We start from the raw sequence: 16,491 nt of genomic DNA, 5'->3' as shown, positions 1-16,491 counted from the left end.
CAGATTACAGCGTCTTCTGAAACATCGCGAAATTCCCACGCTGTCAATGCTTCTCCGGCGTCCTAATTTTCGCTGAAATCACTGACAAGTCGGTAAGTACTTGAGAATTTTGAACTATAACGTCTTGTATGGGTTACTTAAAAACCAAGCATCACTGTAACAAGGCATAAACTGGATTTACTTCCAGTTTACTAATAGCTGCATTAAAATAAAATAAAATTAAAGTGGTGAAGTAGATTTTTGTGAAAAGTGTGTGGGCATTCTTTGAAAATGTACGGGAGATGCATATCTGGTTTCTGGGTTGCATATCTGGGTTGGGAGCCCACTTTAAATGTAATGGCTGATGGCCATAAACATTGTGAAAATTCCCACGCTTACCTGACCGTCAAACTGTCGCCTCCAACCTACCTGTCAATTGTCCTGACAGTAAATAAATTGGTTAAACACAAGCATTTTATGGTATTTTGAAATGACTACTTATTTTAATATATTCACAAAATGCTGGAGTAACTCAGCATGTCAGGCAGTATCTCGGGAGAGAAGGAATGGGTGACGTTTCGGGTCGAGACCCTTCTTCAGACTGATGGGTACTTATTTTAATATAATGTGCTTCTAAATGCATCTAAGAGAACCTAGCAAACCTGGGGACAGCAGGTGACAGCGCCCGCAATAAGCAACGATATCTGGCGACAAGCCAGCTGTCGCCGAGAAATTTCACTCCGGATGATTTCTCAGCGACGTGCTGAGATCCACTACGATTCTTGGAAGACCCCTCACGATCATGCCCGCGACACCCGGCGAACTGTCGGCGACAGCCTAGTCTCCGGCAGTTGCCTTAAAATCGCCTAAAGTGGGACAGGCCCTTTACATGCAAACAAAGAATGTCATTGTACCCTTGTGTAAATGACAAGGGTCTGATCTGAATACGACTCTGAGTCAACTCACTTGATTCCTGGAACTTCACATGATTTCGGCCGTGATGATACAGACTGTGGGTTAAAATGAGAGATGGATTAAAACAGTAATCACTCCAGTTCATATGTCATAGAAGAAGTGGGCCATTCGGCCCAATGAGTCTACAGTTAAAAACTAGCAAGAGCAAAGCAATTATCACATCAATCCTTAGCAGGAGTCAAGGAGAGAGCGTTCACGTCGCGGCCCTGTTTCCGCCAATCTTTCCACCACTACGCACAAGAAGCGCAAGACGCCATTGTTTGCAGATGCTGAGCAGTGTGTTCAGCTCTGGCTGAACAATTTCTAATCTTGTGATGTGGACTCGATAAGAAGAATCCTTCGCACTCCAGTATTCCAACTTTTCCCATTTTGGACGGTCTGTAATTTCATATTTCCAAAAGATTACCCTCGTACTTATCAAACTCTAAATGAATTAAGTTCCTGGCAAATTTGTCAGTGGAATACCCACAGTGTACAAGACTCAGACAGGAAGCAATAAATAAATAAATAAATAAATAATATTATTTTAGTATTCTAACAAATGGTTTTTTTTGATTTCTAGTTCTACTTTTTGGAGCTAAAATTTCAGAGCGATAGAACTCTGATACCGAATCTGTACTTTTATTCTTCCTGTGATCCATTCTGCACCTCCGCATAAAAATACTTATGACATCATGTTGAAGATGAAAAGGCTAAGAAGCCTAATTTAAGGGTGGCACAGCACCACAGCTGGTAGAGCTGCTGCACCACAGACCCGGATTCGTTACTGACCTTGGGTACTGCCTGTGTGCAGTTTGCACATTCTCCCCGTGACCGCTTGAGTTCCCTCCCACATCCCAAAGACACGTGGGTTTGTATGTTAATTGGCCTCTGTAAATTGCTCCTCGTATGTAGGGAGTGGATGAGAAAGTGGGATAGAATTGGTGTGAACGAGTAATTGATGGCCAGCATAGACTCGGAGGGCCGTAAGGCTTGTTTCCATGCTGTATGTCGAAACTCAACTAAACTAATCCACCTTCTAGCATCTAATCCATAGATTTGTACTGCAAAAAATGACTGCAATTTTAGTTCCAAATATCACAAATCTACATAAGTGAAGTCTGGTTTCCAAGAGATCTACTTGCAATAGAGAGACTTCAGTAAAAATTCACTGGAATAATTCTAAGAATGTAAGCAACAAGAGCAGGTGTAGACCTGTTGGCTCCACAGCCCTGCTGTGCATTCAAGGAAATCATGGCTGATCCAAACTTGGCCTCAACATCTACTTTCCACTAACTTCCATATCTCTCAACTCTGATGTAGTTTAAATATCAATCAGGTTCAGACTTGAATACATTCAATTTACGTCACTCCACAATGTTCCTGGAAAGAGAATTCCAGAGTCACAACCCTCTGAGAGTGGAAATTCCTCCCCGTCTCTCTTAGATAGATGACTCCTTATTCAGAAACAATAGCCCGCATTATAGTCATCCCCCTCCTGCTAAAATGGTCCCTCAGTATCTACTCTGGCAAACCACATCAGAATCATCTGTTTCTATGACGCCACTTATCTTTAATCTATCTATCACCTATTTATCTTTTTATTCACAAAATGCTGGAGTAACTCAGCAGGTCAGGCAGCATCTCGGGAGAGAAGGAATGGGTGACGTTTTATCTTTATTCTTAATTCCAATGCGTATAGGCCCAACCTGCTCAACCTTTCTTCATACATAACCCAGTCACCCCAGGAATGACTCTAGTGCACTTTCTCTGCACTGTCTCCAATACAAGTATCTGTGTCTCCAATACAAGTACATCCTTCTTAAAATATAAAGACCCAAACTGTACCAGTAAATTTGCATTAAATCTTCCCTGCATTTCTACTTCATACTTCTTGTGATCAAAGCCAACATTCCATTAGTCTTCTTCATCACCTGTATGTCAATACTTTTAGTTACATGCTCTTTAATCGTTCTATTTAAATAATAATTTGCCTTCTCAATCTTCCATCAAAAATGGATAATCTGATACTGTCCCTCTTTACCCTTCATCGGCCATATGTCTGTTGACTCACTAAATCTACATACACCGATCAGCCAAAACATTATGACCTGATGAGCCAAAACATTATGACTACCTGCCTAATATGCCGTTGGTCCTCCGTGTGCAGCCTCATACGCAGCAGGGTGCGATGCACTGTGTATTGTGACACATTCCTCCCGTGACCACCATTAAAAAATTTTGTGACTTGTGCCACAGTAGACCTTCTGTCGGTTCGGACCAGACGGGATAGCCTTCGTTGCCCTCGCGCATCAATGAGCCTTGGGCGCACAACACCCTGTCGCCGGTTTGTGGTTTGTCCCTCTTCGGACCACTGTCGGTAGGTACTCACCACTGCTGACCGGGAGCACCTCACATGCCTTGCCGTTTCAGAGATGCTCTGACCCAGTCGTCTGGCCATAACAATTTGGCCCTTGACAAAATCGCTCAGGTCTTTACTCCTGGCCATTTCTCCTGCATCCAACATATCAACTTCAAGAACTGACTGTTCACTTGCTGCCTAATATATCCCACCCCTTGACAGGTGTCATTGTAACAAGATAATCAATGTTCATCACTTCACCTGTCAGTGGTCATAATGTTTTGGCTGATCGGTGTATATATCTCGGCAAGCGCTTTGTGTCTTTATAACATGTTAACTCACCAATTTTTGCATCAACAAATCTAGCTACTCTACACTTGATCCCTTCATTGAAGTCATTAATATAGATTTTAATTACTTGAGGCCCCACCACTGATCCCTGGTTTTCCAATCCTCTGAGACCTCTCCGAATCGAGGGAATTCCATTAGCTTATAACCATGCACCTTCCATCTCAGTTCCACTTCCACTAGCTCGAGGAAGCAAGTCATCAGCTCCAGGAAATTTGTCAGCCTAGTATTTTTCCCTCAAGTTGAAGAAATTGTTTTTTTCTACAACAGCCCTCCCACCCCACATGGTCCCTTGATTACCTATTAATATTAGAACATCTTTTAATGTTTTCTGATGCAAATAATTATTTGTGACATCTGCATACTTTTATTTCCCATAATTAATTCCCATTCCATCATTGACTCCAACTTGAATTCCTTGGCACTTCAAGGAGACTTTATGTAGTTTGAGTCTAATCTCTACTGAATTCAGAGACGTAGAGGTGACCTGACCAAACTCTACAAAATTCTTTAGGGCCAGTCAGGGTAGATGCAGAGTTGACGATTATTCCCATTAACTGGGGGTATTGGGATTCAAAGGTCACTCACAAAAGGAAGATGGGATATGCTATTTCGACGAGAGGAAACATCTTAACCCAGAGGGTATTGAAATATTTGGAATTCTCTACAACATAGCTGTGGAAGATCAGTGGATTAGTATAGTTAAGGTACTGCGAATGATAGCATATTAATTATTAAGTGAATCAAATAACATGGAGCTAGTGCAAGTAAGTGTAACAAAGTGTAACAGGTAAGTGTAACAGCCTTGATTTTAATGAATGGCGCACTGCTGTTTCTATTTGTAATGCTTTATGCATGTCACAGATCTTCAGTACACATCAGGACTTTTAAAAATGGGACAGAGTAGCATAGTGGGTAGATTAATGATCTAGTAGTCAGAAGTAGGACTATTGATCCTGTAACAGGTTCAAATCCAATGGGAGGATTCAGATTTAAGTAATTAAACAAGTCTGTAATTAAGGTTACCTCAGTAATGGCAATAACAAAAAGACTAAATTATTGTGAAAATTCAGCTACTTCACGAATGCCACGTGTGAAAGGAAGTCTATGACCATCAATATGATTAACACTTAAAAGACTCCTCAGCTCAGAGGCATTTGGGAGATAGACCATAAATGCCAGATTTCTAACAACAGCCACAAGGAAATAAATAATATTTTGAATATGACATGGGTTGCCGACAGTTAAATGAAGTGTAAGGCCACACTGCTGGGACTATCTCACAAAGCAGAGTGGTCCACAAACACCGACTAGGTGTCAAGCAGTTGTTCCCTAAGGTCTTAGACTCAGACTGCCCTGATGTCCTGCTGTCAAATGCCTTTTAAATTGTTTCTACGCTAGCTCTAAGCGAGTTCCATTTACACAGTTAAACTGGTATCACACTTCAGTTGGAACATGGAGGACTATGATCAGTTCTGATCTCCATATTATAAAAAAAGATATGGAGATTTGAACACATGTGGAAATGGTGAAAAAAGATTAATTTGAATACCAGAAGAAACTGGACACAAGGGAAATGTTTCACTTGCAGTTAAAGCTAAAAATAGGGACCATAAATACAAGATTGTCTCTACTATACCCTATATAATAATAATAATAATAATAATAATATTCATTTATTGTCATTGCAACGAGTACAACGAAATTAAAAAATAGCCAATCCTGACGGTGCGTACAAACATATATGCAATAAATGCAAAAACAAATAAATACATAAATACAATTAAATACAATTATATTAAGTACAAGATTTTTTAACGGTGTTGCCTAGTGCAAAGGTAGTGTTCAGTTCTCGTATGGCCCTGGGGTAAAAACTGTTCTTAAGAGAATTTACAACAAATGCCGCTATCAAAAGAATTATTGCATTGCAAACTCAACAGCACACAGAATGATTGAGGCAAATAGGACATAAAAACGAGGATGAGAAGAACAGAGTGATACGATAATGGGGTTGGATGAAAGAAGTGGATGATTATTTGAGGAGCAGAAACACTAGTGCTGGCTTGTGGGCTGATCAGCTTGTTTCTGCATTGTGAATGCATTTACAAAAGACTTGTAATCGTCAGGTGGCTCTACAAATACTTGCAATCCGCATTTGGCTTAATAAGAAAAGGTAAGATAACATTTGTATCTATATAACTGCATCAGGGTTTCCAGAGTATGTGCTGGTTCCTGTTCTCAGTTTGCCCACACATCTAGACTGGTGGCTGATTCAACACATGGCCACCTCCTCACTGCTAGTCAAAGGAAGCTGCTGCCCTCTGAATAGGGCAAACCTAATCTTGCCTTCAGCACAAACTAGCCTCTAAGCCACATTCATGTGCAACTTCGAGATCATGGCATCCTTATTGTAGTCCTCTCCTACCATAATGGGCATTGTGAATTTAGGGTTAAAGCAGGGTACTTAGCTGATTACGGAATGCTTCGTTTTGTTAATAAATGCCTGTACTCCCCTGGATCAGCACAAATCCTAAGACCAGTTGCTCAATGGCTCAAAGGTGAGATCAACAAACCAACAGAACACAGCAGGTCAAGCTGCACCTGTGGAAGGAATAGGACAGACAACGATTCGGGTGACTCAAAACGATCACTCCATTTGCTGCCTGACCTGAGTTTGAGTTCATCCAGTACACTGTCTTTTCCAGGATAAAATCTTTTGTGCAACCAAACCAGGTAGAATGTAGGATTCATAGAACTGTTTTGATCGTTTCTCAGTAAAAATGAGCCATGGTGTCAACATTTCATGCATAATAAATCTGAATTTAGAATCCACACAATATTTTGATGCGATACCAAGAGAACGATGTAGTAATTAAAAATGTTACCCTTCTGGAGATAATATCTAAAGTGTCCTCAACTAAGGTCTTTAGTCAAACAATCCTACTGAAATAGACTCTAAATGCTGGAGTACCTCAGCAGGTCAGGTAACATCCCTGGATAACATGCATAGGTCAACCCGAAATGACACCTATCCACTTTCTCCAGAGATGCTAGACACAAAAAGCTGGAGTAACTCAGCGGGACAGGCAGTATCTCTGGAGTGAAGGAATGGGTGACGTTTCGAGTCGAGACCCTTCTTCAGACTGGTTAGGGATAAGGGAAATGAGGGATATATAGTCGAAGATGTGGAAAGATAAAGAACAATGAATAAATGATCTTCAAAAAAGTAAGGATGATAAAGTTAAACAGGCCATTGTTAGCTGTGTGTAGGATGAAAACGAAAAGCTAGTGCAACTTGGGTGGGGGAGGGAGAGAGAAAGGGAATGCTCCAGAGATGCTGCCTGACCGGCGTTACACCAGCACTTTGTGTCCTTTTGTGCACCTGCAGTTCTTTGTTTCAACATTACTGAAATAGTTTAATACAGATATCAGTTCAAAACTTCATTTAGTTGGCACGAAGTGTATTGGAGTGAGTCCTGACTTGCAAACGTTATCATAAAGAATACTACTTGAAGTGCAATGCAACAATGAGAAAAAAAGTAAGATTTTCTCATTAATCCTGTAGTATACTTCAAATAAAAATTGATGCATAAATTTTTTTTAAAGGGGGAGACTGTGCAAGTATTGGTATTAAAGGTGAAGAATGTACAGAATGTAACCAATGTTCATTCACACAAATCTCAAGGTTTGCAGCCAGGTTTCATTTCCTGTGTTTCCAACTCACACTAAACAAATTAAATGATTTATGGCTTACTGTACCTTTTTGTTGTCCCATAGCTGTTTGGATAGGGATTTATCATTGTCAGACGTATTCTCCTCCATCCCAGGAACCGTTAACAGTAATACTAAGGGTTGAGAGAGAGGGAGAGATGAAGAGAAAGAAACATACAATAAATGGGAATGAGGGAGTGCTTGCGCTTGGGAGGAGAGAGAGAGAGAGAGAGAGAGAGAGAGAGAGTTTACGCTGTTTAGGGGAGGGAGAGTATGTGGCATGGGGCAGGAAGAATCACAACGCAGGGGAGAGGCTTACCAGTCCTAAACAAACTATTTGCTTTTGCAGATAATGCTTTTGCAGGAACTGCAAGACAGATGGCTTACGTTTCAAATGATAATATTGTTAAATAAAACAGAGGTCCGTTGCTGGAAAAGGTTAAATGCACAAACCATCTTGGACACAGAACACAAGTTCTTGAGACTCCAGCCATTTTGTTTTACCTTTCTGGCTTACATGACAGTGGCAGCACAGTAACTTCTCCTAGTATTCACCCACGTCTTTTTCAGGCTAAGATCAGTATTGGATTAATGTAAGTGGACATTCGACATTGACTTTTTGGCTGAAGGACTTGTTTCCATGCTGAATGACTCTAACTTTTTGGCCCTATTGGAAATATTCTTATCTTGTGGCTTCCCCTGCACTCATTCAGATTAGTTCAGCTTAGTTTAGAGATACAGTACGGAAACAGGCCCTTCGACCCACAGAGTCCGCACCGACCAGCGATCACTATCACTGGAACACCAGCACCATCCTACACACGAGGGACAATTTACAATCTTTACTGTAGCCTATTAACCAACAAACCTGTATGCCTTTGGAATGTGGGTGGAAACTGGAGCACCGGGGAAAACCCACGCAGTCAGGTGGAGAATGTACAAATTCCCTTCAGACAGCACTCGTGGTCAGGATCGAACCCGGGTCTCTGGCGCTGTAAGGCGGCAACTCTACTGTAGCTCCACTGTTCCGCCCTGGACAACACCGTGTTGTCTGGACACCTACTGCATCATTGCTCTACCATTGTCCCTGGCAGAGAATTATGCATTGCTGAGATACTGGAGTGATTGCTGGCTCCAAAGCACTGTACTTGTGCAGTCAGATGAGTTCATACATATATATTTTCCACTGCTGGCAACCCCAATGCTATGGTCATTAAGGTAACAGCAATTTGCCTACAGAATTCATAAATCACTATCCAGAAATTCAACATGGAATAATTTTCTCCCTTACCGAATTTATGTGGGAAAAATAAACTCAAAACGTTAAAGAAACAACAAATGTTGGCAAATTTAACTGTTAAACACTTAAGGTGGCAAAGGAGGGACTCTGTTGTGGCTGCCAACCCAATCGATATGATGATGTGTCACAGTGGCGCAGCGGTAGAGTTGCTGCCTTAAAGCGCCAGAGACCCGGGTTCGATCCTGATACTGGCAATGTACAGAGTTTGTACGTTCTCCCCGAGACCTGTGAGGGTTTTCTCCAAGATCTCTGGTTTCCTCCCACACTCCAAAGACATACAGGTTTGTAGGTTAATTGGCTTGGTAAAATTGTGTGTGTAGGATAGTGGTGTGTGGGGATCGCTGGTCGGCACGGACTCGGTGGGCCGAAGGTCCTGCTTCCGTGCTGTATCTTTAAACTAAATTATACTATTCCATATCCAAATCTAATTTCCCCACAGTATTGAATGATTAAAAATAAAAGTTGACGACATTTGTTGTTTTCTTCGCACGGGTCATGTCCATGCCTAGTCTAACGTTGGCTTCAGCTGTTAAATAACAGCAGTATGTCACTTCAACGTCACTGATCAAATGGTTTAATGTGAGAGAAAACATCTCTGATTACTACATGGGATTCAATGGGAAATAGGTGTTCATGTTAAAAGAAAACCTGAACATGGTCGATTTTCTAGGAACGCAACTTATCGGTAAGGTGGGGGTTGTCAGTATTGGCACATCATTATTAGGTGCAACATGTCTGCAAATCACTGGGACAACTCTAGCAGTAGTCCCAAGGTTACATAGGGATAATAGGGGTTGAATTATCTACAGCCCCGGCTCTGCAATACTCTGGAGCAAGATGTCACATGATATTTTTTTAAATGGAAGATAGCCCGTGATAATGTATCACCTCATTATGTCACTGGATATGGAGTGTAAAAGTACGGAAATTCAGATGGAACTTAGGGCATAAGTGAGACCACAAATGGACTACCGCATTATCTCCATATTTAAGGAATAATATGCTTGCATTGAACGCAGTGCATAGATGGTTCGCTAGGTTGATTCCTGGGATGAAACAATTGACACATGAAAATACAATGAGCGGGTTCCGTCACTACTCATCAGATTGTAGAAGACTAAGTGGTGACTTTATAGAAACACACATGATTCAGAGGGGGATTTATAAGGTGGATGCTGAGAAGATATAACTTGGAGACAGAACTTCTAAATAAGGGGTCACCATTTAAGAGAAAGAGACAAGGAGGAATTTCTTCCCTCAAAGAGTTGTGACTTTTGTAACTCTCTACCCAAGAGAATTGTGGAGTCACTGAAAATGTTCAAGACAAAGACTGGGAGTTATTTGTGCTACATCGGAGGCGAGGGGTATTGAAGCAAAGACTGAATAAGCCAAGATGCTCATGAATGGTGAAGCAGGCTCAAGGGCTTACAGCTCCAGTTTCTTATGTTCTTCTCGCTTTCAAAATGAAAGGAGGCAAGAACGTCAATTCCTTGGGGAAGATAGCAGAAGTATTACAGTTTGTCCAATGTCAATTTAATCTAAGATAACTCTGCACACTACTAATTTGCAATTAATGGTTTTGGATTATCTCACTATGCAATGCACAAAGAGGAGCAATTTAGACAGACTCAACAAGCAGTTGCAGTTGACACACTAAATGAAAATCTCCACCGCAGGAGACAGTCAAAGAATCGTTATGACAGATCCTTAAACTTTAGAGATACGGTGCAGAAACAGGCCCTATGGCCTACCGAGTCCGCGCCAACCAGCAAACACCCCATACACAAACACTATCTGACACACCAGGGACAATTTAACTTAATTTTTTTACGGAACCCAATTAACGTTTTTGAATTGTGGGAGGAAACCGAAGCACCCGGAGAAAACCCACACGGTTAAAATGGGCTCAGAATAGAATTCATGTTTGAAGTGTGCCTTGGTGGGTTGCACAGGGCTATTCCTTCCTTCCCAATTTTTTCCTGTAAAACTGCAAAGGCTTGGTTGCCAAAGGCTTTTGAAGTTTTCTGAAAATCACCGGTCCTGTCCGAGTCAACTGCTTTTCATTTTCATTTGGTTCCCATCAAAGTGGAATTGCAGTCAATGGAAAGTGATAGAAAAGCCTGACATTTGTCATTAAATCTAACCAGAGAGCTAGTATGAAAGAGAATCTCGTTTAATCACTCTCTCAGGCCTTAACACTGCTCTTAGGCCTTTGTCCATTTCGTCAGGGAGAGACAATCACTGGTATATGGATGGGTGTTTCCGTAAATAAAGGTACCAACCTGTGATATGGGTAGCCAAATTTGAAAGTTATTATATCATAATGAAATACCACAGCATTAAAAATGGGCCTACCTATGATCCTTTTGAGCTGATTTGTGACCAAAATTTAATACTTTCAAAATTTGAAAAAACAAACGAGGGAAAAAAATTATTTATAAGACATAGACATATGGGACACTTACTGATTTCTAAGCTCCCTTACAAAATATTGGCACGTAACCCACCAGGAGGCCCGTAGTTCACGCCAGGGTCATTATAATCACGATGTTTGATTTTTTTTTAAATGGCGACGAGTGCAAAAAAAAACGTTATAGCAATATAAATAGCATTGATGTTACTCAACGGGAGGGACAACAGAATGAGACATCGCTAAAATAGGTGAGCAAACTAGATTTTTATTTCATGATTTTAAGTCCTATTCATTATTAAGTATTTCAATGGAAAGCTTAAACACAAAACATAAACAATAAAAAAATTAACAATAAATATAAAAATGGTTACTCTGCTTTTAATTCACACATTTCACACGTGACCAAATAGACACTGCTACTCACGTTCTGCTGCAAAAACGTGGGGCATCAGAAAACCATCTTAACGGGCGATAAATTATAAAAATCATAAGCATAATCAGGATTTGGCTTATGTAGAGTTATTCAATTGCAAAATTAATGTAATCTTTCTGGTATAATTTAGCATAAGGATTTGATGAAATCCTGCTTGAAAAAGATCACAAAAAAAGGCAAGAAAACACAGGGACATATCTGATATTTTTCTTCGTAAAAACATTTATTTATTTTTGCTTCATCTCATTATTTTGGCTATGCACCATGATCTATAGTACTTAAAATACAGGATATGAAACAATGGGGATATTACATAAAAAACATGAAAATAACCTGGAAGTTTGGAGACCTTCAGTTTCACTACTGAGTGCTGTATTTACGGAAACACCCATATCATCATTACATATATTTTTCAGCAAGGGTACATGATTGGGCTCAGAAGTAATAAAGTTGGCTGCATTGCAATACAGTGAAAGGGTGAAGGGATTGTCATAAATGCATTAGTTATAAGAGCAGAATTAGGCCATTCGGCGCATCAAGGAGATTTCAACATGCAGGTAGACTGGGAAAATCAGGTTGGAAATGGACCCCAGGAAAGAGAGTTTGTAGAGTGCCTTCGAGATGGATTCTTAGAACAGCTTGTACTGGAGCCAACCAGGGAGAAGGTAATTCTGGATTTAGTGTTGTGTAATGATCCTGATCTGATAAGGGGACTAGAGGTAAAAGAGCCATTAGGAGGCAGTGATCACAACATGATAAGTTTTACTCTGCAAATGGAAAGGCAGAAGGGAAAATCGGAAGTGTCGGTATTACAGTATAGCAAAGGGGATTACAGAGGCATGAGGCAGGAGCTGGCCAAAATTGACTGGAAGGAGGCCCTAGCAGGGAAGACGGTAGAACAGCAATGGCAGGTATTCCTGGGAATAATGCAGAGGTTGCAGGATCAATTTATCCCAATGAGGCGGAAAGACTCTAAGGGGAGTAAAAGACACCTGTGGCTGACGAGGGAAGTCAAGGACAGCATAAAAATTAAGGAGAGGAAGTATAACATAGCAAAGAAGAGTGGGAAGACAGAGGATTGGGACTCTTTTAAAGAGCAACAAAAGTTAACTAAAAAGGCAATACGGGGAGAAAAGATGAGGTACGAGGGTAAACTAGCCAATAAAATAAAGGAGGATAGCAAAAGTTTTTTTAGGTACGTGAAGAGGAAAAAAATAGTCAAGGCAAATGTGGGTCCCTTGAAGACAGAAGCAGGGGAATTTATTATGGGGAACAAAGAAATGGCAGACGAGTTAAACCGTTACTTTGGATCTGTCTTCACTGAGGAAGATACACACAATCTCCCAAATGTTCTAGGGGCTGGAGAACCTAGGGTAATGGAGGAACTGAAGGAAATCCACATTAGGCAGGAAATGGTTTTGGGTAGACTGATGGGACTGAAGGCTGATAAATGCCCAGGGCCTGATGGTCTGCATCCCAGGGTACTTAAGGAGGTGTCTCTAGAAATAGTGGAAGCATTGGAGATCATTTTTCAATGTTCTATAGATTCAGGATCAGTTCCTGTGGATTGCAGGATAGCAAATGTTATCCCACTTTTTAAGAAAGGAGGGAGAGAGAAAACGGGTAATTATAGATCAGTTAGTCTGACATCAGTGGTGGGGAAGATGCTGGAGTCAATTATAAAAGACGAAATTGCTGAGCATTTGGATAGCAGTAACAGGATCATTTCGAGTCAGCATGGATTTACGAAGGGGAAATCATGCTTGACAAATCTACTGGAATTTTTTGAGGATGTAACTAGGAAAATTGACAGGGGAGAGTCAGTGGATGTGGTGTACCTCGACTTTCAGAAAGCCTTCGACAAGGTCCCACATAGGAGATTAGTGGGCAAAATTAGAGCACATGGTATTGGGGGTAGGGTACTGACATGGATAGAAATTGGTTGACAGACAGAAAGCAAAAAGTGGGGATAAATGGGTCCCTTTCGGAATGGCAGACAGTGACCAGTGGGGTACCGCAAGGTTCGGTGCTGGGACCCCAGCTATTTACGATATACATTAATGACTTAGATGAAGGGATTAAAAGTACCATTAGCAAATTTGCAGATGATACTAAACTGGGGGGGTAGTGTGAATTGTGAGGAAGATGCAATAAGGCTGCAGGGTGACTTGGACAGGTTGTGTGAGTGGGCAGATACATAGCAGATGCAGTTTAATGTAGATAAGTGTGAGGTTATTCACTTTGGAAGTAAGAATAGAAAGGCAGATTATTATCTGAATGGTGTCAAGTTAGGAAGAGGGGATGTTCAACGAGATCTGGGTGTCCTAGTGCATCAGTCACTGAAAGGAAGCATGCAGGTACAGCAGGCAGTGAAGAAAGCCAATGGAATGTTGGCCTTCACAACAAGAGGAGTTGAGTATAGGAGCAAAGAGGTCCTTCTACAGTTGTACCGGGCCCTGGTGAGACCGCACCTGGAGTACTGTGTGCAGTTTTGGTCTCCAAATTTGAGGAAGGATATTTTTGCTATTGAGGGCGTGCAGCGTAGGTTCACTAGGTTAATTCCCGGAATGGCGGGACTGTCGTATGTTGAAAGGCTGGAGCAATTAGGCTTGTATACACTGGAATTTAGAAGGATGAGGGGGGATCTTATTGAAACATGTAAGATAATTAGGGGATTGGACACATTAGAGGCAGGAAACATGTTCCCAATGTTGGGGGAGTCCAGAACAAGGGGCCACAGTTTAAGAATAAGGGGTAGGCCATTTAGAACGGAGATGAGGAAGAACTTTTTCAGTCAGAGAGTGGTGAAGGTGTGGAATTCTCTGCCTCAGAAGGCAGTGGAGGCCAGTTCGTTGGATGCTTTCAAGAGAGAGCTGGATAGAGCTCTTAAGGATAGCGGAGTGAGGGGGTATAGGGAGAAGGCAGGAACGGGGTACTGATTGAGAGTGATCAGCCATGATCGCATTGAATGGCGGTGCTGGCTCGAAGGGCTGAATGGCCTACTCCTGCGTCTATTGTCTAAGTCTACTCAGCCATCCAATCATGGCTGATCTAACTTTCCCTCTCAACCCCATTCTCCTGCCTTCTCCCCATAAACTTTGACACTCTTACTAATTAAGAACCTTACTAATTAAAATACCCAATGACTTCCCTCCACAGCAATGAATTCCACAGATTCACCACCCTCTGACTAAAGAAATTCCTCTTCATATCCTTTCCAAAGGTAACTCCTTTTATTCAGAGGCTGTGCCCTCTGGTCCTAGACTCTCCCACGAGTGGAAACATCCTCCCCACATCTACTCTATGCAGGCCTTTCATTCTTCGGTAAGTTTCAATGAGGCCCTCCCCTCATCTAAACTCCAGCGAATACAGGCCCAGTGCCGTCAAACATTCATCATCTGTTAACTTATTCTCATAGCAATCCTGGCTTCACCGTATCAGAGAAAGTCCCTTTGTCCTATGTATCCCTCTGAAACCAACTTGTTTTCTCTCATTCCCAGTTTTGACAACGGGTCTTTGCTCTGAAAAATTAACTGCTTCTTTTTCCACAGATGAATAGATAAATGTTTCTCATATTTCTGTTTTTATTTCAGCATCTGAGTTTTTTTGATTTTTATGTTGCAACAGATGTCAGTTTAAGCTAAGCCATGTCTGCACACTGACTGGCAGCCTACAATGCTCATCTCCCCAAATTGCTCAAATCTGCATCAAGCCTATCATTAAGACATTCTGAATCCCGTAGTTCATGACCTGGGCCTCATGAATTTTAATTTAGATGGCAAAGCTAAAGGGATTGGAACTGAGAGCTTTGTACAAGGCCTACCAGACAGTCAAATACTGAGGTTTACATAATCAGGAAGGAGCCCAGCAAGGCTGTGTTCTGATTAAACCAGGTACAGCAAACCAGAGAGGACTCTTTCACTACAGTAATGATGGAAATGTCTGAACTGGCATAAAATATGCTCACTGTTGCCCTGCCAATTGATCAAGATCCACTCTTTGTACAATCTTGCCAACCTCATCAATATTCAACCCATGTGTAGCCTTGTCCACAGCATTAATATTGGCTTCTCTTGCCAAGCTAGCACACATCAATAGTTTAGTTTAGTTTAGAGGTACAGTGCGGAAACAGGCCCTTGGGCCAACAGTCCACGCCAACTAGCGATCCTTGTACACCAGCACTATCCTACACACTAGGGACTGTTTACAATCTTTACCAAAGCCAATTACCCTACAAACCTAGTACAGCTTTGGAATGTGGGAGGGAACCGGAGCACCCGGGGAAAACCCACAGAGTCACGGGGAGAACGTACAAACTCTGTACAGACAGTACCCATGGTCAGGATCGAACCTGGGTCTCTGGCGCTGTAAGGCAGCAACTTTACCGCTGCACCACCATCCCTAGACCCTAAGCCTGTTTGGGGTGGCCAAATCTGTAAATCCCTGCTGTCCAACCTTAAATGAGCTTGGGTGCTGGATTGCTTCGGTCTAATGTTGGATACTGTAATGTTGATGGTACAAATGAGTTTGTAGCCAATCGTCTAAAGATTACATTGAGAACAGAAATTGCCATCTAACTCCTCTCAGAACTGCTGAGAAAGGTCATCAACCTAAAATATTACCTATCTCTCCCCACAGATGCTGCCTGATTTGCTGAGATTTTTTTTGTTTCATCATAATTTCAGGTTTCACTATCTTTTGTCGCATGCTGTAATCCTTCACGAGCCAGTGGCTTCGAATGTAGAACCAGTTATCCCTTATCATGTATCGTGTAATCATGTATTGTCTTTCTGCTGACTGGATAGCACGCAACAAAAGCTTTTCGCTGTACATGTGACAATAAACTAAACTAAATTAAAGTTTATACTAGCAATTGAATATATGTTATATATAGGGAACAAATTGCTAGAGAAATTGAACTTCTGAATCTCCCATAACTGGGTATAAGAGGCTGGCCCTGCTGTCTCTGTCTAGGCTCATCTTTTATGCTA

The 16,491-nt window shown here is 41.5% G+C and overlaps 1 protein-coding gene across 3 annotated transcripts in view; it reads right to left on the bottom strand.

The window, feature by feature from the left end:
- Nucleotides 1-16,491, bottom strand: part of LOC144607389 (CREB-regulated transcription coactivator 1-like) — a 59,441-nt gene that overhangs the window by 23,914 nt on the left and 19,036 nt on the right. For 2 of the 3 annotated variants that reach the window (XM_078424199.1, XM_078424201.1), the window contains exons 6-8: nucleotides 11,492-11,527; nucleotides 7,403-7,488; nucleotides 946-989 (exon numbers count right to left, since the gene is read on the bottom strand). In XM_078424199.1, the coding sequence (XP_078280325.1) occupies nucleotides 946-989; nucleotides 7,403-7,488; nucleotides 11,492-11,527 (166 nt within the window). The remainder of the gene's footprint in view (nucleotides 1-945; nucleotides 990-7,402; nucleotides 7,489-11,491; nucleotides 11,528-16,491) is intronic. The other variant, XM_078424200.1, reaches the window with a different exon arrangement.

The sequence above is a fragment of the Rhinoraja longicauda genome, chromosome 28, assembly GCF_053455715.1.
Source record: "Rhinoraja longicauda isolate Sanriku21f chromosome 28, sRhiLon1.1, whole genome shotgun sequence".
NCBI lineage: Eukaryota > Metazoa > Chordata > Chondrichthyes > Rajiformes > Arhynchobatidae > Rhinoraja > Rhinoraja longicauda.
The sequence above is the reverse complement of the archived record's forward strand: the minus strand, read 5'-3'. Positions and strand labels throughout refer to the sequence as shown.